Source organism: Colossoma macropomum, unplaced genomic scaffold (assembly GCF_904425465.1).
Source record: "Colossoma macropomum unplaced genomic scaffold, Colossoma_macropomum, whole genome shotgun sequence".
NCBI lineage: Eukaryota > Metazoa > Chordata > Actinopteri > Characiformes > Serrasalmidae > Colossoma > Colossoma macropomum.
Genome location: NW_023494804.1, coordinates 23,561,589 through 23,586,017, shown reverse-complemented (window position 1 = coordinate 23,586,017; position 24,429 = coordinate 23,561,589). Strand labels below are relative to the sequence as shown.

At 38.4% G+C, this 24,429-nt stretch overlaps 2 protein-coding genes across 5 annotated transcripts in view; one reads left to right on the top strand and one right to left on the bottom strand.

Moving 5' to 3' along the window:
* Nucleotides 1-1,746: 1,746 nt before the first annotated feature.
* tmem267 (transmembrane protein 267) lies at nt 1,747-11,349 on the top strand. 2 transcript variants are annotated; one of them, XM_036595761.1, is made up of 3 exons: nt 1,747-1,791; nt 4,743-5,152; nt 8,351-11,349. In XM_036595761.1, the coding sequence occupies exons 2-3, from the start codon at nt 4,781-4,783 to the stop codon at nt 8,684-8,686; spliced, it is 708 nt and encodes a 235-aa protein (XP_036451654.1). In that variant the 5' UTR covers nt 1,747-1,791; nt 4,743-4,780; the 3' UTR covers nt 8,687-11,349. The 2 variants fall into 2 exon arrangements, with proteins under 2 accessions (XP_036451654.1, XP_036451655.1); XM_036595762.1 differs by having other exon boundaries at nt 1,750-1,861.
* Nucleotides 11,350-18,251: 6,902 nt separating this feature from the next.
* il11ra (interleukin 11 receptor, alpha) overlaps nt 18,252-24,429 on the bottom strand; it is a 39,416-nt gene continuing 33,238 nt past the window's right edge. For all 3 annotated transcript variants that reach the window (XM_036594865.1, XM_036594867.1, XM_036594866.1), the window contains exons 9-12: nt 23,904-23,999; nt 22,821-22,923; nt 20,683-20,762; nt 18,252-19,706 (exon numbers count right to left, since the gene is read on the bottom strand). In XM_036594865.1, the coding sequence (XP_036450758.1) occupies nt 20,684-20,762; nt 22,821-22,923; nt 23,904-23,999 (278 nt within the window). In that variant the 3' untranslated portion in view covers nt 18,252-19,706; nt 20,683. The remainder of the gene's footprint in view (nt 19,707-20,682; nt 20,763-22,820; nt 22,924-23,903; nt 24,000-24,429) is intronic.

The window sequence follows — 24,429 nt, the reverse complement described above, 5'->3', positions numbered from 1 at the left end:
TTTTAAAAATAAAATAAAAAGCAATGGAACTGAACAGAAGCTTTAGGGTCAGTTTCCTAGTCCCAGATTAAGGCTAAGTCCATTTTCAGGTTCATGGTTGTTCTTTGTCTGATAAAGAATCTTCATTCAAAATTTTGTGTAGTCCAGGACTAAGTTTAATCCCATTCCTAGATAACAACCTGGTGTTCTACTTGGCCTAACTTTACTTTGGTATGGTGCAAAATAAGTTTGGCATCAAGACATGACAGATTACATATAAATCCCACACAAAAAATATTAACTAAGAAATAATGTTTTTGACATATTGCAAAATGTTTCATTAATATGAGAATTTAAACAGTAAAAGAAACACATAACAACATGAAGAAAGTTCAGATAAACAAAATTAATGGCAGCAAAAATTGAATATATAAATTACCAATCTAAAGTTCAATTTGAAATATAGCCTATTTCAGAAATACAAGAATAGATGTATCCCAAAAGGCGTCCAAATCCTTCAGCCCTGCATGAAGACGTGTAGGGCAAGGGACTTTGGGGTTCAAAAGGTTCAAAAGCATGCATTTGCGACAGACCTTTGCATCACACAGGCTATGCATGTACTATATTTAGTGAAATCATATTGTCATTCGAGCAAATATTTTAAAAATGCCAATTTGCTTTTCTTTACAGAGTATGAGCACAATGCAGCTCAGTGACAGGCAAATAAAAAAAAACAAACAAACACACTTTAGCTCAAACCCTTATATCTTCTTTTCTGTATTGTTGTCAAACAGCTGTAAACAAAGCCAGACACTCTGATTGGTCTAATCCTGTAGCTCAAGGAATTTTAGGCATGAAGCCACTGCTGAGTGCACATCAATGCAGTCCTCACAAAAGGCCGTCCTGACTGTGCAGAGGACACTTGTGAATGGCCATTTGAAGTGCCCAAAACAGAGGCCTTGAGGTCCTCACAGGTGCAAGCAAATGAGGACTGCAGAAACACAAGTGTGCTAAATGGGACATGTCCAATGAAAGCTCGTACTCTAGTCTAACAGCAATGATCTTTAATTATTTAATAATCAATTACAGTAATAACTATTACAACTTACCAAACTGAGAGAAATTACCCAAGACTGTGGTGAAAAACATGGACACATTTTTTTTGTGATTTTTTTTTTCATCAATAAGAAAATACAAACACAGGAACTGTAGCAACAATATTCAGATTTTAGAGGTAAAAAATTATTACAAAGATAAGACACATAATAAATATTGTTAGTACAAAAAGAGATTAGCTCATATATGGAAAATATCAGGAAATATATTTAAAAATATGTATTTTTATTTTTAACAATAAATAGCTTTTTTTGTGTGTGTTTTAACTGTTTTTAATAAATTAAATGTTTGAATTAATTCCAAAAGAAAACAGCTCAGCTTAAGTTCAGCTTAAGAGTTGCTAATAAATATGATATTTGTCAGAAATAATAAGGAAACATATTGCATACTCAAGGCAAGCAACTGTTTTTAATTGATACAGTTATTCATAACAATTATAATATTCATCACTATAGTAAGTAATTAGGCATATTAACTAACAGCAGCAAAATAAACAAAAATAAATAAGTAAAGAAAACAAACAAACAAACAAATAAATACAGTTGTCCTGATCTAATTGGTGACATACTTCCTGGATTGATAATGTTCCGACCAATGAGAGAAGCCTCCGATCTCAGTGGCTCCTTCCCCTCCCTCCCCTCCCCACACACGAAAGTAGTGCTGAGCAGAGTCGGAGGAGAGAGAGAGGAGGATGTTGTGAGTGAACGATGTTTATTTCTGTATAATTTTTCAAATTACACTTCGAGTAAAATACGTTCAGAGATGTGTAAGTATGTATAAGGTGTATAAGTTGCTTTCTTACTAGCACCATTAAAATGAATGACTGTTTAGCGGCGACCTGCAGCGAACAGCAGCCTGTTAGCGCTGTTAGCCTTTTAGCTAGCAGCTCCGCCAGCGATTACATAGGAGAGGCAGCTGCATTTCTAGCCTCTTAGCTAGTGTAAAAACGGCCTCCTTCACTGGCCTTGCTATTTCTACAAGAACTAAATGTTTCAGTGAGTCAAAATCCTTCGTTTGTGTGATTTAGAGTTATTTCTGCCTGCAGCTTTCGGCATGCAGCAGCATGATAACGAACAGACTGGCATTGTGCGGTTATCAGGTTGCTGTTAGCAGCACAATGTCACCGCTGTCAGATGCTGCTGCTCTTTCTACACTTCTGTTTATGGAGTTCAGTTTAAATTAGGCTCAGCAAATCTCTTTGATTATATGCTTCTTGCTGTTGGGTAGTGAATTCTCGAAGCTGAAGTCAGTTTCTAATTCGCCAGGTTCTTCTTCGAATTATCCCGTTCCACCTTAAATGGTGCAGCAGCTATTATCATAACGCTTGGGCGACAGAGTGTAACTGCTGCGCCATTTAAGGTGGAACGGGAAAATTCGAGTATGAAGTAGTGAATTTCATGTTCGAATAGAAAGAAACCTTTCTGCACTCCCCTCCTCCACCTGCTACTCACACATTAGTATTTTCTTGCACCTGAGCCCCATTAATAGCTAATGAGTCCTTCTGGAGCTGAAGCAGGTGTTATAGGGCATAAGAAATGCTCTAAAGGTAAGGACTGTCCAATAGGAATGACCTTTGGCTCAAAGGAAAACTGCACAGATTTTTCAAAATAACCGCATAATTAAATGGTCAGCATGTTGACCTGATCATTTAACCTCTTCAACTCCTTGAGACCACCGGTGGTTCCAAAACGCGCTTTGTCATATTCTTCATAACTTTCATATTTCATAAGCTACATTCAAAAGGTGGGTGTAATATGAGAGCTATAACTGTCTTCTTTCCAGTCAAATAGATGGGTAATGTAATTTTAAACCCTTATAATAGAAGAAGCTGAACTCTCAATTTTTTTTGTCTACTGAAAGTTGACGCATTTTTCCACAAATCTGGGCTATAAACATTCAGTGACATACTCTGTAAACATTATTTTTATAAAAAAATACAAAGAGCGTCTAAGATTTTTGGCTTTCAGCAGTAAATTGTAAGCATACAGCAATATGTGTGTGATCATAAAACACATGTTCTGTTAATTTGAGGGGAGCTTTTACAAAAATAAAAATGTACATTTATTTCATGCAGTTACTGAATGATTTGCCTTACGATTTGGCCATGTAAATTCAGATGGAGAAACCAAAATATACCCTGGAGAATAAGAGGTTTTAAAGTGGTTTGGTGTGAAATGTTTCATTCTGGAGATACTTGTAGAGTCAGAATTATTCACAATGGTGGTGATGGGAACCAGACGTCCACCTCTAAAAGCTCCCTTGTGGAATGTTATTATATGAAATGGTTATGAATACACTGTCTGACGCCAGACACATTGTTTTAAATCTCAGTTGGTCTCTACAAATGAGCCATTTCACATCAAACCACTCTGAATTACTTTGTTTACATCTCGACCGCTGAATTATGCAGGAACTTTGGAGAATAAGTGGAACTCCAACTTAAGTTATATGGCTAACTGACAAGTCAAGGGAAATCCAAAATAATTACACTTCATCTTTATCAACAGTAATGAAACAGGAAAGTCATATAACGGAATCTCGTATTGATGGTAGGTTTCAATTCAGATGTTAGATAAGCCTACACTTTGGCAGGCAGATGGGTGTGCTATTTTTAAAGCATACCGCCAGCACCCTCATCAGTTTCTGCGTCATTGCACATGCAGCGCACACTCATCTACACAGCACATCTCTTGTGTTGGCGTTTGCTGCTTGCTTGTCGTCTCCTCTGAATTTAGCAGACTTCCTGAGCCTTAGTTTTCCAGGTACACGTTATGGCCTGGTTTCCCAAACCCAGATTAGGTCTAAGCCTGGACAAAAAGTTTTTTAAATGTTTAAACACCTTTGGGCTTGCAATTTTATCTGAGTATAGGCTAACGCATGTTTGAGGAACTGACCATATAGGCCTGTGTGCCTAGGCATTTTAGAATATCATCAGGCCCAAGTATTCACTTGGAGAGAAGAACTGTGGAGAAAACAACCACTGTGGAAAAGGTAAAAAGAGAAAATATATGCCTCCTCTGCCGTGATTCACAAGGCTTTAGAGAGCGCGGCTGCCGAGTGTGACTGCATCAGTCGTGGGCTGTAGAGTTCTCTCAGTCTGTTAGAACTTGTGGGTGTATTTTTAGAGCATAGCCTCGGTCTGCAGCCGAACTCCTAGTGAATAGGCTCCATAATGGCCTTGTTTCCTTGCGACTTGTTAGCGTGTCTGCCCTGTCCCTGATTCAGTGAATTGTGCTGCAGGCTGTTGATAATAATAATGATATCAGAAAATGCTGAACTGGATATCAGAGGGAAAAAACAGAATGAATGTAATTGAATCCTGTAACAAATCTATCCTGAAACAGCACTCGCTCACACTGTGTGTTGTAATTTTGTTAACTGTGTAGTGGTGCTGTGAAAAAAGGAAATGGAAACATTAACATATTAACATAAGTCACATTTTCAGCCGCTCCTAATTTTTGCTGTATCGAAAAAGTATCTAATCAAAATATGAATCATTACACCTTATATTGAGTATTAACATAATTGATAATCAAATGTAGTAATCCAGAGTTAACTGATTTGTCACCATAATTTTTATATGTTATAACATATTTCTCTGTACTCTGTTTTTAACCTTCTCTTGCCTTTGTGTTTGTCGCCATCAGAAGCAGTTGCTGACCCCTCTTTGTGGTAGAGGCCAGCGATGAGGGGCTTCCACTCCAAGCTGGATGCGTCGTCGCTGAGCATGGCGGTGCCGCTGAACCTGGCTGTGGAGACAGAGAAAGCCCAGGCTCTGCTCCAGACATTCAGCACAGCCTCCCTGCTGGCCAGCGCAGGCCTTGGAGTCTTCTGCTTTCTGGCTGACCATATACTGACCTCCCCGTTCATCCAGCATCATGTGTGGCTCAGGGCTGTGCTGGATAACTCTGTGCACGGTGTGATTGGACTGTGGTCCTGGGCGATTGTCATTGGGCTGAGGAAGAAAAGTGACTTCTATGAAGTCGTCTTGGCGGGCTTCCTCGCCTCAATTGTTGACCTGGACCACTTCTACATGGCCGGATCGCTGTCACTCAAAGTAAGTCCTTTTATTTACTCTTCTAAAATGCCTAATGTGTTGCACCAGGTCTTGATGGTCCAGGGTGTTGTAAAATTCATTGCATATTGTTTATCACGATAACAATGAAACATCGTCATATAGCCCACTACTTCCATACCTCTATAGTCGTGTTATTGTTCTGTAGGTGTCGTTATGCATATATTAGGAAATTCAGATTCTGAGATTCTAAGTGAATGTTGTTTTTCGAAAGTGGCCACTATCACATCACATATTACACAGAAATGCCCCAAAACCAGTATGTTTTCGTTTTATAGACATTTTTCTCCCAAATATCACTGAATCTTCTGAACTATAAAGTCATTAAATTATATTGAATATATTGAATAATGACTGGCCACTTCCTAAAGTACACCTCCTTGTATCTACACTCATTGTACATTTTATCAGCTCCACTGTTGTACTGTGACTGAAATACTGTAATTATTTATGCAATTAAATAGAAATAACTATATAAAGAGAATCTAATATATAGCAATACAGTAATAACTCAAGACTTCTGAGTGTTAGCTTGATTTACTAAACATGCTTTTGTGTTGTCAGGGATGTAAGATTGTTTTTCCTTTATTTTGGAACTGCAGAAATTTTCAGCAGGTCTGTAGAAAGAAGGCTTAACCAAATCTCTCTTCTTGCTCTGTGACTAAAATTGGAGGAAGGACATGATCATAATTCCTCTCATTGGCTAGAACATTCACTATTCACTAGGCATTGAGTCACTGATTGCGCTATAAGGACCTCTGTGCACTTTGTGCCCTTTGCAGTTTCGTGTGTTATTTATTTTCCTTATAACTTGCAGGATGATAGGGCATTTTTACATTTTTCCCTGGAAAAAAAAAACGTCTGCAACTGGGGACACAAGCAATGTGACAAAAGCTCTTAGGTATTAGACTGGTCAACCTGGCATACTGATCATCAGTCATCATTACCTCAGATCAGCATCATTCCTCCTCCTCTTCACTGTGAGTCTGTTGTCCTACTAATTCAACCCAGCAGCATTTCTTGTGGTGAATTAGATTAGGTAAGTAATTGGAAGACACAAAGCAGGCTCAGTGCAGGGTGCCCACATCACAGGAACTGAGCACCACAGACCTTAAAGTGATAGTTTGGTGAAAAATCACATCTATATTATTATATGCCCCCCTCATTCTAAATGTAGCTGATCAACCAAGACATTTTTGGTGCCTAAAGTTTGCTTCTTCAGTTTTGCACTGGAGCTTTGATACTGATATAGCGAAGGAAGCTTATCTCACTTATCTTTACCTCACTTAAAACTCCTTAAATCATCACACACTTGCACCAAACCATGTCAAAATAGGTGGTCTCAGGTAGGTTTATGTGGTTTTTATGTCTATATATGTCTATGCCTGCAGTTGTCAATTTCTAATGATAATAGTGTGTCATAAGTGCTATTTAGATGGGATTAGTTATACATAGGGACATTTTACATTAGCTTTACATGGGGATTGTGAGCCAACTTCCTAGTCTACTTTGTGTGCAGTAGATCCAGTTAGAAGAATTTCAGTTTTATATTTGTCAGTTTCCAGAAATTATTGTTCATCAGGTTTATGATACTTAAAAAACAATTAACTAGCTGATCAACAGCACTTATTTCACCAGGTGCAACAGAGATGTTAAGCTGTGTGTCATCATCATGGCTATGGAAGTTGACTCCATGTTCTTTGAAGATTTGGCCACGTGGCAGCATATATAATGAAAATAAGAGTGGCCCGGAGATAGACCTCTGTGGTATACCACAGCGAATTACATGTTTTCCTGATACAAAATCACCAGTGGTAACAAAGTCTTGTCAAATATATATGAAACTACTTAAGTACATTTCCAGAAAGTCCAATTCGATCAACATTTTCAAATGTAGCAGTGAGGTTTGGTATTTTATTCTCCTCACTATTCCATCTGAGGTCATTAACTGCTTTTACCAAAGGCTGTTTCTGTGCTGTGGCCTGACTTGATGTGTAACTGAATTTTTTCATATGTATTGTTATGTAGAAGGAAAACATTTAGCAGACTGCAACACTTTCTCTTTGATTTTTCCCAGAAAAGGCATAATGGAAATACTAGTTAGCCTTGCGTTGCAAAACATACCTTGGTCATGTACCATCAAAGGCACATTACTGGACTGAATTTCCTCAAAAATTTTCACAAAGTCAGCTGAAGTTGATTCTGTAAAGCAGTGTTTCTTAACCAGTTTAGATTTCTTTACATTTTGTGTAGATCTAGCAGCTAAGCTAAAAGCAGTGATGATCTGATACCACCACATACACTAGAATATCATGTATATTAATGCTTAAGCCATGAGAAATGTTAAAATCTAGAGTATGACCCTGAGTTCATTGTCAGATGCTGAGTAAAATCAGGGGAAATTAAAAGTTGCATAAAATCGTTGGCTTTAGAGTGTGTGGAGGTACCAACATAAAAATTAAAATCACTAGATAAAAGAATCTTATCATGACTTATCATGTCAAGATCATGGTTGCTGATAGGATCACCGACAAATGCACTTTTGCTATGGAGTGCCCTGATATTTAAGAGAGCTGTTGTGATAACATTACTTTTCAGCGGTGTAACAGGATACTTGCGAGTTTCATTAGCATTCTTCTTGTGTGAGGGTGTACTGCCAATTGTGGGGTGGTTACCAAGAATTATGGGAATAATAGAGGAAACAGTTCTGGAATCAGGTTAAAGTTGAAGACAGAGGAAAAAAAGTTATGACCTAAAATCTGGGAGCCTGTTTTTCTTTTTTATTAAAAGATGGATGCTTCCAGAAGAGACTAAATATGTCAGTAAAAGTCATTTTATTTGCTGGGCAGGCCTCCAGGAGCCAGCTATGCAGATTCAGAGCATGGCTAAAATTTAATTCAGAGTGCAGTTAAAATGTATTGTACCACTGAAACTTATTTGAGGTACACAATTTGACTTCGTGTTCATGTAAAACTAATTCCATCTGAGTAGTACTGTACAGTGTCGTACAGACACAAAACATGTCTTGGCTCATCACCAACGTTTGGGGTAATGGGGGAAAACTTATTTTGTTTAACTGTCACTATTAATGTGCAGCCCTCTGTCCCTGAAAGCCCCTTTCAGCCTTTTCTTAGTCCATGGCTACTTATTAACACTGTGTTGTCCCCTTTTCCTGACCAGGCTGCTTTGAATCTACCCCAGCGGCCACCACTGCACTGTTCCACGCTCATCCCGGCATTCTGCTTCTCCCTGCGCCTGCTGATGTGGGCCTGCCGCCTGAAGGATTCGTGGTGCTCTCTACCCTGGATGCTCTTCATCTCGCTGGCATCCCACCACATCCGGGATGGCGTACGCCACGGCCTGTGGCTCTGTCCCTTCGGCAACACGACGCCCATCTCCTACTGGTTGTACATCACCATCACTGCCACTCTGCCACACCTCTGTTCTGTGCTCATGTATCTCACCGGAACCAGAGACATGATCTCCACCAAACACGGCGTGGCTATTGACGTCTGAGGGGAGCCTTTAACGTATGTGGGCTTGTACAATGTGTCTGGGTCTTTTTCTTATCTTCTCTAAGGAAACTCCTGCACTGGAATGATCTGTGCCTGCCGACACCTGGTGTGACTTTTCAGTCCTCTTTATGGTTCAGCATTGCCTCACTTCCATTTGCAGTGGATTCTTTCCTTGTCCCTTGTATCTATGGTCATTTTAACTAGCTGGTCAGGTGTCAATTTGCTATCAGGTTTATTGACTTCCCTTATTGGACTTTTAAACTATTTTTAACTGTAAGAGAGACTGAACAAGCTGTTGCCCTTTGAAGAATTTTTTGCCTTGTGGTCGCATTGAACATGTTAGTGCATTTAGCACTTGATAGCTTTTTTTTCCTGTGTACTTTTTTCCGATGGGGCTGTATTTGCCAGATGATGTTTTTCAAGCACCCAGTCACTCACCAGAGGAATATCGGTCACTCTTTCTGCGCAGACAGCCTGAGCTGCAGGTCCAGTCTCACCAAAGTCCAGAGATACTGTACTAGACATCATTGAATTTTGCCATCTGTCATCAGAGAGACATCTATACCCACTGGCAGCTTGGCTAGCTGTGTTCAGTCAGCATGGCGTTTTGCTGAATATTATATACAGGGGAGCTCAGGGCGCTCAATTATTAATAATCAAACTTAGTTCTGTGAGACACAGCTTAGCGGATTTGCTAGTGAATGTTTCCATGATGTGTATACTCTTAGTCTGTGACGTACTTATTAATAATAGTGGTCTGAACCTCTGACCTCAGTTTAATTGAATGTGATTCCTCAGGAAAGGATTCAGTACATCAACATCACATTCTTAAACACTACCAGTCAAAAGTTGGACACATCTGATCATAGAAGAGTTTTCCTTATTTTTATTGTTTTCTTGAAAACTATGAAATAACGTATGAAATTACATAGATAAAGTTTTGAACAAAATCACACTCTTGGCATTCTCTCAAGCAGCGTCACAAAAAGCCACCTGAAATGCGTTTCAGTTAGGAATGAAGAAGAAGATACACATGGCTATTTTATTAGGCGCACTTACCTTGTTTCTACACTCATTGTCCATTTTAACAGTTCTGTTTACCATGCAGATGGACTTAAATTATAAAACTACAAAATACACCATTGTGCTAAGTGGACTTGATAAAATGGACAGTGAGTGTAAAAACAAGTGAGATGTACCTAATAATAAAGTAATCGTTAAAAAGGTTAATTAAAAGGTTAATGCACACACACTGACATATATGAGTGTGTGTGGATACATAACACATGCATTTTTTCCTAGATTTTTAAAATATTATTGTACTTAAGTAACCACTTCACTGTTTGTCTCAAACAAACTTCATTAATATTTAACTGTACTTTAACTTTTTAGATAAAAATATTACAAATAGGAAAAATGTGTATTTAGGTGTCCAAACTTTTGACTGGAAGTGTACATTGAGTACATAACTGGAGGAGCTACAGTAGTAGAATATAAACAAATAAAAGCAATGCACTATGTTTGAATATTATATACTATTATAATTGATTATAATTAACTAACACATCCAAAATCGATTCCACTTAATCGTCATGTACAGATCATTGTAACACCCATAACAACCTGTGACAGCTCAGTTTTGCCAGCGTGGTCTGCAGTTGATTGTAAAGCTTGTGTGAAAAGCGCTTTAGATACACTGTCAGCATGTGATCGTGTGGTGTAGTGAATGTGTCGGGATGTGAAGGTGAATGGAAAAGGTCTGTTTGCTGTTTCGAATTCCAGGAAAGTGGAGATTAGTATCAGCTGACTGGAACAAAAAGCCCTGATCAGATTGTCCATCTGAGCAAAGAGTAGGTGAAGTGGGCAGAGATTACACTGTTAGCTGCAGTACAGACCGTAGGCAGCCGGACAGTGACACGGTTTCTGTTGTATTGCCACTGTGCTCCAGTTTGGATTTGAAATGATGATTGAGGTTAAGGTGGAGACTGTCAGCGTTAATTTGAGGATATTGATCCATGCTGGGTGAATCATGTAGGATTCATGGCCCATAATTCAGGAGACATAATCTTACAGCAATGTCACATGTACCATTCCCCAGAGTCTGTGATGCTGCTCAGTGGGGTCACTGAGCTTGAGTAATTGCTTTGGCCGGTCAAAAACATTCCACTTTTTTGCCTCTGAACGCTTCTTCATTGCTTTAGCAGTATGTTTCTGCGCTGCTCAGTGAGCTGAGATGTTTGTTTGCATCTCAGCAGTCAAAATCCTTTTGTACACTTCAGAATTCATCCGTCTATACAGCTTTGTTGCAGAACTCTTCAGGCTTTATTTCAAAATGTATCTTGGCTTTCTGATCTTGATGTTTATCAGTGGTTTACATGTTGTGGTTATACTGGTGTGGTAGGCTTTGATGCATTACAGTATGATTTTACAGCCTCATGGTGGCCTGCTTTGCTGTCATTGACACATCTTTGATCATGTTGAGGGATAAAAGTTAACAGACTCCAGATGCAGCACGCACAGACATCCGCGACAGGCAGACTTGGGCAGGCACCTGTCCGATTAATTTTGGTCGGAAATTAAGAGGACTGTGTAATTCTGACCTGGTTCACCTGATATACATGTGTAAACTTTAAAATTAAAGCTGACAGACTGCACTTTAACTCACTTTAATCTCCAGCTCACTTCATTTAAGATGCATTTCATAGCATTAATTAAGATACCATCATTTTGTCTAGTCAATTATCATCTTATACTGTGAATTAGGAGGGATTTTAAAGGGAATTTCTAAGTTTTTGAAGTTAGTTTTAAGTTTAGAGTAGTAACCATTAAAAAGGTCTCGTCTTGGTCAGTCGGCGTCACAACAACAGTGATAGCAAATTGTGTTCTCGCACTATTGATACTGTCTTGTATAGGTTTCCCATCATATAGTCATTGTGTTCTGCATTGAACATCATTGTAAATAATAACTAACCCTCAAATCCACATTGTATTGCTTTAGAATTTGTTTTTTTTTTACCAGATATTACCAAACTATATTTTTTTTAACCACTGAAGCACTTTTTAATACCTCAGTATGTTATGAGTTGGTTTTAAACTTAAGTTTACAGTTGCTTTAGTTAAACTCAGTTGATTCATTTACTGAAAGGATTCTGCTTCCTTTAGAACTGATGAATCAAACCTTTGACACATTTCCTTTGAATAAGAATTGACATGCCAACTAAAGGCAGACGTGAACCAAATTTATCATTCCTCTTATTGTTATTACTATTTGACCAACAGGGGGCACTATTGGACTACAACTGAAGATAAGCTGCTACCGTCCCCTCTCTATTTATTTATTTATTTTTTTTGTGTTTAAGTCTATATTTACTGTGTAATTGCCGCTGTACAGATTCACAAATCATTTTGCGTTTTGCACATTTTATTTATTGTGTTCAATAATGTCTTTTGCATTGTTGTTAATCTCTTGTCAAGAATTTGTTACTTTTGTCACTGTCAAAAATCACCATTAATGAAAATTCTCACTAAACTCACTTGAAGTGGATAATGCGCACCCTCCACCTAATGTTCTCAGACCTGGTCTGGAGTCTTTTCTCTTAGTCTTATGCTGATCCTTCACTGGAGTTAGCCTTCGTCAGTGCTGTCGGTCTGCACTGCTCATCTGTTAGTGCACTCAACTTCCATGAGCACTGAACGGCCTTGAGTCTTACGCCGAGTAGAGATTTCAGACGTTTTGTATTTTGGTTATTGCACAACAGCACAGCTGTTATTTAAAACGTATAAATGTTCATCACGCTGCTCTCATTCAAACACCTCCCTGCCTTGACTTTAACATAAAAACATGCTTACTCCACTCCTACAGTGGTGACACTTGACTGATTTTCCAGTTTAAAGACTAGGAAAAACCCTTCTTGATCTTGAAAGGGATTTTTGTTGCCTTGCAAGCTCACAGTGCTTGCTCACTATAATAGGCTACAGCTGAAATAGTCCAAAATATGGAAATAATCTAAGTAAATTCAGCTTTTCTCTCTCATAAATACAGAATGTACATGCTAGCTATTTCCAGAGTAGTTACTGAATAATATGTTTTAAAGGGAATCTTCACTGACTTTTCAAAATTTCTGCATTATTAAGTGTTTGAGATGAAAACAAAGCCATTCAGAGTGGTTTGATGCGAAATGCTCCATTCCAGAGAAACCTACTGAGTCAGGGCTGTTCACAATGGTAGTAATAGGAACCAGACGTCTGAAGAGTTTAATACCATTTTAAGCGCCCTCACAGAAAGCTGTTACATAAAGTAGGTATGAATATGATACCTGATCACTGAGACATTGGATTATGGCCCCAAACTTGCTTTTTGAAGTTCAGAATATTTTCACATTTACCACTTTTTGACCATCAACATTACCTATGAAAATTTAGAAGACATAACTAATAACTGGCTAAAAAGTCTGAGGTCCAAGGGGTTAAAAAATAAAAGATGCTTCAATACTTTTTAGGATAAATGGTGGATGCAAGTATATGAATATTTATATATATATATATATATATATATATGAATTATATATATAGGATATATAAAATAAGATTTTGCTGATTCCTGAGCTAATATGTAACGTTAATTCATTGATGTAATTAGAGAAGCTGAACTGTTGTCATCAGGAGCTGGTGAATAAGAAACATAAGTACGTTTCTCATCCGCACCGTTTTAGTCGTGAGCATTCCTCACTTTATTTGGGCAGTCTTGAAGGTCGTTGCACATGTATGTCATTATCATGAGGAAGTCATAAAATGGACCTTAATATGTGACCTATTTCAGCTTCTGTGAGTCACTGCAGGCTGGTGAGAATTTAAATACTGTGTACAGATTTCCCACACAAAGAAACGTTAGTCAAACATTTGTTTATTCAAATACTGCAATAATGATATGTGCCATCATATCAGCAAAATGCCATTAAATTCAGTCGTCACTGAGTATGTTGAAATAGTGTTAATAGATCCAATCTTTGGTCCAATTTTTTAATGCCCAAATAAGATACCCATATTTTACTAGCAAATATGTTTAGTAATTATGGGGAAGCTAGCAGTGGAACTTTTCTCTAAATGCAGTACAGCATGACCTTGGAAGTTATTTCCTTGTCAAATGAAGCATGTTGTTTTGGCACAGCTCCACATTTCCCCTCATAGGACAGGAAAGAGAGCACAAGGCTTGTTTGAGGAAGGACTGACCGGCACAGAGACTAACACTAATGCGGACGTTATTATTTATCTCAGCTTTTGTGCGAGATGTCATAGGCCATCTGACTTAGCTGATGTTTCTGAGATCTGTTTGACTCGGGTCCAAAACTTGAAGATTGAGGTTTGGGCCAAAATATATAAATCGAGTACCCAAGTTGTGTGGGAAAAATGTCATTTCTTCCTTTGACTTTCTTCTTCTTATTATTATTCTTGTTATTATCGTACTTAATAATGATTATAGTACATACGTTTTCTTTGGGGATCATTTTGCCTTACAACACTCCGAATGGGCGGCCTCTGTCATGAATGTATTTTAAAAAAATACATTTTAGGTCAAAAATTTGTCACAAAACTGTCTCAGGCATCAGGCAGTGTATTCATTACCATTTCATGTAATAATTTTCTGTGAGGGAGCTTTTAGAGGCATGAAGCTCTTCAGACGTCTGGATCCTATCACCACCACTGTAAACAATTCTGACTCTGTAAAGGGCACATCATGAAGTAAAATGGCTTATATATTTTAATTGAAGGAGTTTGACATAGAATTTGGACACTGTTCAAGTTTCAAAATGTACCATTCACTCCTCAGTCCATACAGTCCGTATATGGAAGTTGAGCGGCAAAATCAGCCTGTGTTGAATTCTTTCTGTGGTCGACAAAACAAAGGTGTTTAAATATATCCATCTATTCGGCCTATAGCATTTTAGCTCCACCCGTTCACACCGAAGTAATAGGAAGCGTCTCAGCCTTTTTGAATTAGGTTCAAAACAGGGCAGCCAATCAGAGCAGAGCTCATTTATGTATATTGGTCTAAAAGTCACAGCAACAAAAAGAGCGTTTATCCATTAGAATTAAAGAGAGGATGGAACAAAGTTAAGCAATTGTACACCCCCTCTAAAAACCATTTAAAAATATTTGCTCTTAGGAGTGCACATTTAACTTTTTACAACGTGTCCTATATGTGGGTCATAGGTCATATTATGTTTCATGCTGAGCTGTTTTTGAAAGCATTTAATAATCATAAGAAATCCACAACCACCAAACTTGTGATAAAATAACCTTTATTTCACAAGAATATGAACCGAAGAGTAATAAAACAGCTTATGTTGTACACAAAAGCAAAATATATTGGACATACATTTATCATGGACTTCTTTGTATTCTCCACCCCCCATTTAACAGACAACAGTAGCCCAACGTTCACCAACAACACAACACACAAATAAGGCAATTGTATCTGACTGTTTTTTTTTGCTTTTAGAAACATGCGAGCGACAATAACTGAAAAGGGGAAAACAAGTCTCGAATGTCGTGTTGCGCTGTCACTTTTCACAGCCATTTGGATGTTATTCATTTTTAATTAAAGCGTTCCTTTTCATTATGCTGTCAGATCATCTACCATAAACAGCACTATGAGCCAATCAAGCTTCAAATCAATTATAGTGAAGCCAACCATGTTTAGGAAAACCCTCAGTGCAAGCTGTACCTCTGTGTGTGTGTGTGTGTGTGTGTGTGTATATATATACATATATATATATATATATATATATATATATACACACACACACACACACACACACACACACACATACATACATACATACACACACACACACACAGAGGTACAGCTTGCACCACACACACACACACACATACACACACGCACACATATATATATATATATATATCGTTGCTGTCCAATGAAAACCATGTCCATCTCCAGCTGTCCTTTATGTTGTGTGAAAATTTCCTGATGAAAGGACCAATAGAAATGCTCTAAAATCACTTGTAATAAAACCACTTTAAATTAACTTGTATTGAAAGGTAAGAATCTTCTCCTGTAAAGTTACTATTTTGGAGATACTTGTTTTTCCATTGGACAGCGACGATCTATATATATATATATATATATATATCTATATATCTATATATCTATCTATATATATATATCTATATATCTATATATATATCTATATATCTATATATATATATATATATATATATAAACAAAACTTCCAAATCTCCAAGACAAGAAAAAAACACATTCTTAACTTGATGGAACATGACTTTTTTTCCCCCATGTAGCCATTTCTATCAATCCTTCATTGTGTAATTTTAACACAATGCACAATGTAAAAGGCAGCTGGCATTTTCAAATTCTTAAAAAAAAGACAACAAAAATGGAGATAAAAGTTTTTGTTGGAGTGACCAGAGATATCTGAACCAAATGTATCCACTTTCTGATTACTTTCATACTGGAAAAATAGATTTGCTAGTATTTAAAGGCTTACATATATAAAGGTGAGTATACAGTCCAACTCAGCACACCATCATTGCTGTGCTTCCTTCAACATTCTACATACTTCGATACACACAGTGTCGAATCCCACCCGGCCGCTGCATCAATACCTTGAACACGCACACATGCAACATGATTTCCTAAACCTTCTTGGCAGGAGAGGTATGCACATACAATATGCACATTTTTACAGTACTGAAAACTAAACAAGGCCAACTACAGTTCAGTCATTAACATTCTCTTCCCTAACAAGTGCCAAAGCTCTGAGCAGTGCTGAGGAATTAAAAAGGTTCCATCATAGTTAAGGAAGGAACCAAGAAAACATCTTCAACAACAACAAAAACTTAGTCAGTGACTGGTCTTCTTTCAAAGCACCGACATAAAACAGCGCCGTTTCCCACAACCTGACATGACTACTGCAGAATCAAAGCAGTTCCGACAATGCTGCTGAGATCAAAGCAGCCAAAATTAAAAGTTAAAGGCATGCAAATCCTTTCTGAGTAATTGTTTTGAGTAATAAAGCAGAGAATTCATGATACACCCTGACTGGTGGATTTAAGCTGCAGGTCAGATGTTCAGTCAATCGTATAAAAACATACTTGAAATCTCAACGGAAGCTTAAAAATCCACATTTATCAGCAATTTGAGTCAAATCTACCAAAGTTTGAGGCACTCAGTGAGACTGCAGCTCTGCACCATGGTATTTAAACTGTGCATGTCAAAAAACAAATCAAGCACACTAAAAACTCCAATCAAGGGACTGTAGAGGGGATGTGTAGTAAAAAGTTGCACTAATTATAAAGGGACAGATTACAATGCCTGTAGTCCTAATAGCAAAACATACAACGACATAATTACTGATTCAGCTGATACAATGTCACAATATGTCTGTATCTTTGTACAGAGAACAGCATATTTGTGCTTATTTTGGATACATATCAGAAAAAAATAAACAAAAACAAACGAGCAACAAAGAAAGCACACATGCACTGTTTAAGCTTTATGTCACTGGGAACGGTATTTTATAGAGACCTTTGTACAATAAAGATAAATCTATAACAATACAACTGTGAAGATAAGCTTCAACTGAATATTCAATATTATGAATATGCATTAGCTTCAAAGTAGATATCAGAAGTTCATTACGGTCTTGGAATTTAAAGACCCAATCAGGAAACGCTACAATTTTAGTCCTTTCAGGGATTTGGGCCAATCAGAATAACGCAGACTCAAATCGTAAGCAGTAGCTGCCGGGGGGGGCAAGGCTCTATTTGTTTATCATTTGATGCTGGCACTGGAAAGCTTCCCTACACAAATACGTACAGTACTGCGCAAAAGTCAGAGACCAGCTTTTATTGAAATCCTTTTGATTTTTCAGAAGATATTTCTAATTGGAACAGATATGACAATCCACTTGCATAAGGAAGGGAAAGTCAAAGAAAAGTAATTGGAAAAAAAAACAGAGTTTCCATAACTGGAGTTCAACAAATGATTTAAAGATGTAGAAAAAAATGAGACTTGTAACAACCATGCAGGACCTGGTAGACCACCAGGTACTGTCTGTCCTTATCAGTCAGTCAGTACTCAAAGCTTTTAACTTTGAGAGAGAAAAATCAACGTCCACTTCTGCTTCAGATCTGAAAACATCCACAGGTGTTTCTGTCCGTCTTTCCACTGTGAGATGAACTCAACACTATGAGTCTGAAAGGATGTGTAGCTGTTAAGAAGCCCTTACTGAGAAAAAAAATAGACAAAAAGACAAACATTTGTACTAAAACACTGAAATTGGACATCTGAGATGTGGAGTGAGGTTTTATGGACTGATGACTCTACTTGGACTGTGAGATACAGAAAATGCAACCAACTTCTACGACTGAACAACTGAAGATTTCTTTAAAAAACTGAACGCAAGTCTCCTGAAAATAATGGGAACTGTGTTTAAAGGTAAAGCATGGACACACTAAATACTGACAAATATTGCTATCATATTTAATTGTTAAGGCTTCTGTGTAACTTTCTGTTAAATACATTTTCTGTTTTTTTTTCCTGATGCTGAAAATGAATAACGTGTACTTACAGGATATTAAATAAATCCAGGGTGGTCTCTGACGTTTGTGCAGTACTTTACATACTTCTGGTGCTCACTGATCAGTGGAAATGCAATAATGGACGAAGTCATTCGGAGACTAACAGGAACTTTCCGTGATCTAATGCTTTGCATATTCAATGCAAATTAATTCAGTCTCCACTCAACCACCTGATCAGCAGCAATCAGACATGACAAGGACAAAGGTGAACTATGAATGAATAATACAGTGATCAATCGATCTACTAAAAGATACAGTATGTACGTTAAGAACGCTTACCATGCTCTCTATTACTATACTCAGTGCTAGTCCTGCTATGGCTGTGGTAAGTCCTGAGAGGGGCTTTAACTCTGCCTTACATGTGTTTCTAATGTAAGACCAAGTAATTACATTCACTTTCTGTTTCAAAGCTCTGTGAATGCCTCGTTCTATGACACTTCTGTTTCTTGAGGGAAACGGACACTATAAACTGCATTCTTTCAGAGCACCAGTTGTTTTTTTTTTCTTTTTTATTTGTTTGGGGGAGGGGTGGTCTGCTGAATGCCAACTTGCTGTCATGAGGCCTACAGGGTAATTATTGTTGGTCTTGCAACAGACACTGAAATAAAAGATTTTTAAGAGAGATTACTGTTGATGTCATTGAGTTTTAAAGGCCACTTATGGTTTAAAATAAGCCCAATGAGAAGATTGTTTACAGATTTGTCCACCTGGTTTAAAACGAGTCGAGGCTTTAAGTGAGGAGAACCCTTCAAAGGTCAAAGAAATGAAGCAATGAAGTAATCATCACCTCAATGTGAACGAAAAAAAAAATTCTCCTGAAAATGCTCAGCTTCCATCAGTAAAGTGTCCAAATGGCTGGCTTTTGTTTGCTCGTCCACGTTTAGCAGCTATGTTCAGGTTGGGGAATAAGCAACTGTTCACCAAGTCCCTTTCCTTGCATTGAAACGTGGAGAATGCCAACTTTATCCATAATGCCCAATGCGCGGCCCACGATTGGCTAACAGCCATGCTTTTTTTTCACAGCATTCCAAGTGTCACCGCAGCCAAATGGCACAAGTCTGCATGGAAAAGCTGAAGCCGTTAGAGAATTGAAAACATGTTCAGTTTGAAATACGCTGGTTTTTGTGGTCCAAAGCTGGCAAATCTGCTTTGCGTGTCAAAGAATGAAAGCCAGTAACTCTGAGTTCTCTGTTAGGTTGTGCTACATTGCAGAATTGGAAGGGTTCACAGTTCACGGGACTCAAAACTCCGCTGAAAGGAGCCAATCCCCTAAGCAGCGACAGGAGAAAGCTGGAATCTTGGGTATTGTAGTCTGTTCACGCTGCAGTGGCAGTGGTGATGATTCCCTATGATGAAGCCCTATGAGGGCTAAAAGAGCAGAGGGCCAACCTGAAAATCTGAAAGAGGGAGGGGGGGGGTAGGGAGAGAAAGAGAGGAGAGTGGAACAGAGAGAGGGAGGGAGAGGTGAGAGAGAGAGAGAGAGAGAGAGAGAGAGAGGAGAGGAGAGAGAGAGAGAGAGAGAGAGAGAGAGGAGGGAGGGAGAGAGAGAGAGGAGGGGTGAGAGAGACAGAGAGAGAGAGAGAGAGAGGGAGAGGAGAGAGAGAGAGAGGAGGGGTGAGAGAGAGAGAGGAGGGGTGAGAGAGACAGAGAGAGGGTGAGAGAGACAGAGAGAGAGAGAGAGAGAAGGGAAGGAAGGTGGGGGGAAAGAAATGGAGGGTGGAGGAAAAGAGAGGGAGGGTGGTAGGGAGCCAGCGAGAAGGAGGGAGAGGATGGGGGGAGGAAGAGAGGGCAGGGGAGAGAGAGAAAAGGGAAGGAGGGTGGGAGGGAAAGAGGGAGGGAGAGAGAGAGGGAGTTTGAGAAAGGGATGGAGGGAGGGGCAGAGAGATAGAGGGAGGGTGGAGGAAGAGAGACGGAGGGTGGTGAGGAGAGAGAAGGAGGGGAAGGGCGGGGGGAGAGCGAGAGAGGGAGGATGGGGGGAGAGACGGAGAGAGAGGAAAAACTAGTTAGCCAAAGGAAATGAGCAGAAAGATTCATCTTTCATAATTATTTCAGTGTGTGACAGCGGTGGGCCAATTACAGGCTGCCACATTAATAGAGAGCAGACGTGTACACATTTCTGATATAAATCAGATTGTTTACACTGTTCCGCTGGAGTACACAGAGGCAAATCTGGACCTTTAGAGTTGTTCATAAAAAGACAAATGGTTGAAAGATTAGCCAAGTGAGCGCTAGAACTGACAGTGAGCTCCCTATATGGTCATTTCACAAAAGGTGTGCGATTGGCATTGCTGCCTTTTATAACACATGAAAAGGCCCATTGCCACAGAGTGGAGATTTCCCAAGAAAGAGCAGAGAAGGCCTGCTGTGACTCACTTTAGATAGGCAAGGACTTCATCTTCACCATGGAGGTCAGTTCCTGCTTTGTTACATTGTCCCGCCTTCTATTCCTTACCCTGCAAATATAAACAGTGAAGAATGCATTAGGATTATACAGAGTAAGTGCAGACGCTGAGAAGATTTCATCTGAATGCATCAACCTGCATTATCCTTATCCTGAATTAGGACCAGCGGAGTTTGAACTGACTGTGAGAACAGCTAGTAATACTCACTGTTGTGTACAGTTGTTTTTGCCTTCACACAAAGTTTTTGCCCTCCTAAGCTCCTGTGTTGGGCTGGCACCACCCATTAAAACATTGAGCAATTGGGCAAACTACTGAAATATATAAAACAGAAAGCCTTTAAAAATCTTAATTATATGTATGCTACTGCTCAAAGGTTTGGAATCACTGTTTTCAATAATAGAAAACATTTAGTTACAGATAAATGTATCAAATGACGCTATTATGTTGCTACTACTCCATTTCAACTAATCTGTAGGAAGCAAGAAAGAATGAAGTCATGTTATATGTGTCCAGAATGATGAACAGTGCAGTATATGAGTCCATGATTGAGAAAGCTGTATAACATTGAGAATGAAGTCATATTAAAATCAACATCTATAAAGCTTTGTTTTTGAAACACGGTGATCAAATCTCAAGGCAGATGTGTTAATCAAGAAATTACCACAAATAAATATGTACAGTAAATTATTAATAACTTCTTGTTGATCCCAACAAAACCTAAATAAAATATCCTCTGGTCTCTACCTTTTAGCATTTCCATCCATACAATTTAAGTTATAATTGAAAAAGGATCAGCAATTATTAATTTGACAAGTGATTCCATACTTTTGAAAAGCAGTGAATGTAAAAACACTACAGCTTTTTAAATACCATTAAACAGGCCAGGCAGGCAGCCCAGCTCCAGTAACTACTGGCTAACGTTTGCTTCACAGAGTTCAGTTTTTGTGTGGTATGCGCTAATTTTTCTGGCCAGTGTAAAATTCTCAATCTATTTTCAAATGTAAAAATGTACTATTTTAAATCCCAAGTCTGATGAAGATCAAGTGGTGTGATAAAATGATGTGTGGCAGCACTGAGCTGGCTTGAGCTAGAGTTTTTTCTGCAAAGTGAAATATTAGTTTGGGGTGATTTTATTGAAATATGGTGTTGTACCCCTGAATACAGGCTAGCATGATGTTTAATCTTTGCAGTTTTATCAACAAAGAGAACTACTTTTGAGTCTGAGATTGAAAATGCTTAATGTAGACTCTTTGACTCTATTTCTTTTTTTAAACAGTGTCTAATGCATATGAGTTTGAGTATTATGAATTCGTTTAATTACAAGGCTGCTGATAGTGTCCCAAACTGCTAGCGCATAACAGCTGTTTGCAGCCCATAAAAATTATAAATTGAATTTGTCGGATGCAACTTGGTAAATTTTTAATTTTCATCAAATCACTATAATAGGTGGAAGTGGGTCGTGCATTACTAGTAAGTATGAGAGCTCTCCTTTGGATGCTTGCGAACATAAGCAATAGCATAACAACTTCCAACAGCATTCATTAAGTCCTAATAATCAAAAGCAGATCTGTTTGTTCTTTCCTATAGACTTGACACTCCAACCAGTTTTTAATGTTGCTTTAAGGTAATATTAACACTTTTAATACTACAAATACTACAAATACTACTAAAACTACAAATAAACTCCTAATCAACCACAGTTGCCCTTCTTGTAAATAGAGTCATACATAACATTAAAATTCTGAGCAATGATAATTTTTCAGCCCTGCACGTTTACTGACGCCATGTACGCAAGACAACTCAGGTAGCTTTGAGGGTTCTATGACCCAGCCTGGAAAAAGGGGAAACACTGTACTATGTGGCAAAAATGCATATAAATGTGTCCATCAGGCTTTTTCCTTAGAGTAAGAGAGAGCGGAATTTGGCTTATCAGCATTAAAACTGAAGGTAAGATTTTTTTTTAAATCAAGTAATCAAGTTTAATTGATTAATCATGATTGTCTTACTCCTGTGTAGACATGTACAGCCTTTTATAACCTTTACATGAATACGAACTACTTCCCTGTATACCATAATAATGATTAACGTCCGCATTTCAAATGGACTCACCATAAAAGGATCGTGATAGCGGACACCACTGCCACCATTACTGCTGCGAACAGGCCGAGAGCGATCAACAAACTCATACTTCCGTTTTCATCAAACGTTGAGTCTGGACAAAACCAAAATGACAGAGACCAAATATTATTGTTATGTTCAATAGTGACAATAGAAACATCACAACAGTCCAGAGATTCTAAAACTAACAATGACCAACCAAACATTTTTGTTCCCAGTTTTACAAACTCATTAGATTTATAAATAGGCCGATTCTGCTTCGGGCTACAAATAACGATGGCATTCATGTGTTTTTCCAGTCGTTCTAACCATAATAGTTCTCTCCTAGCAGAGAAATTTCTGCCTCATTCAAGGACTCCAACTACCCAGCCTTCCATAAAAAAAACAGATATTTTTATGCTCTGGCTATGACCGAATAGCCTGCAGGTTGGAGATAATTTCCATTAATAATTCCCCTTGGCTGTACAGATACAAGCACACATCGCATGTTTGCGAGTGACAGGAATACATTTTTGGCATTTTTACTCAGCAATCCTAAAAACTGTCAGTGTGTCACTGCTGAATGACTGAGAATGCACATCTCTCCAGATTTCTCAGAGTATTCTGATAATGAGTACTTCTGTAGTGTCTGGAGTGGGATTGTGTATGCTTGCTGAAAGAACACTTTTAAATCTGGTAAAAGCTGGAAACAGTTAGCTAATTAAAGCCGAGTGAGTCATTCCGGCGCCGGCCACATGGTCTGCATTTATGAAGGCTGATCTGCTCTGTGATTGGTGGATGCTGTGGAGTAAGTATGGAGAAAGCCCAACCTCCACACACCAAAAGCCAGGCCATCTGGATAAAGCAGGGGGAAAAAAAAGCGTCTATCTGGACAAGATCTCAAAGACATCTAACAACGCGTGTTCGATCTGAGCCTGACTTGCGCTCTCTTCCACTGCCAAAACCTCAATGCTTTCATCGGGCGAAAAAGCGCTCGGTCCAGAGGAGAAAGAGAAGTGAGTACATGTTTCAGTTTTTATCTTGAAAAAATTCTTGGCAATTCCTGATATAATGAACAGGCCTGTGATAGCTTACCTGGAGACTTTTCCGTTGCCTTCACTGGAAACGTGGATGGGAAGACTGGGTTCTCATAAAATTCTTGTGTGGGCTCTTCAGTATTCAATAAAGGATCTGACAAAAGAACATCAGACTAAGAAAACAGCTCACACAATTGCATCACTTCCACTATTAACGGCAATTATCTTGAATTACAATGTAAGAAATAAAGGGTAACACTTAACATTATTAGGACATTCTTGTACAGTTCTATATTGTCTGTAAATGTGGCAGAACCACACAAACATATAATGAAATGGTTTCTTGGCCAACGTTCACTCGCAATGTTGTACAATTACCACTGTACCTACTAGGTAATCTAGTTAATAATGTTACAGTGGGCAAAAGAAAGAAAAGAAAATAGAAAAACATGGCTAGAAACAGTTGTAACAGCCATCTTGAAGCATCAACTTTGTCCATACTTTTGTCCATTTTTATAGATAACAGTGTGTCACACAGTGTCAGAAACCAGATAAGCAAGTCTATTTTAGAATACTTGACAACT

Excerpts from the sequence above, each read along its gene's own strand:
- tmem267 (XM_036595761.1), top strand. The coding sequence starts at position 4,781 with ATGAGGGGCTTCCACTCCAAGCTGGATGCGTCGTCGCTGAGCATGGCG. Across the intron at positions 5,153-8,350 it reads CCGGATCGCTGTCACTCAAA|GCTGCTTTGAATCTACCCCA; the intron begins GTAAGTCCTTTT and ends TTTCCTGACCAG.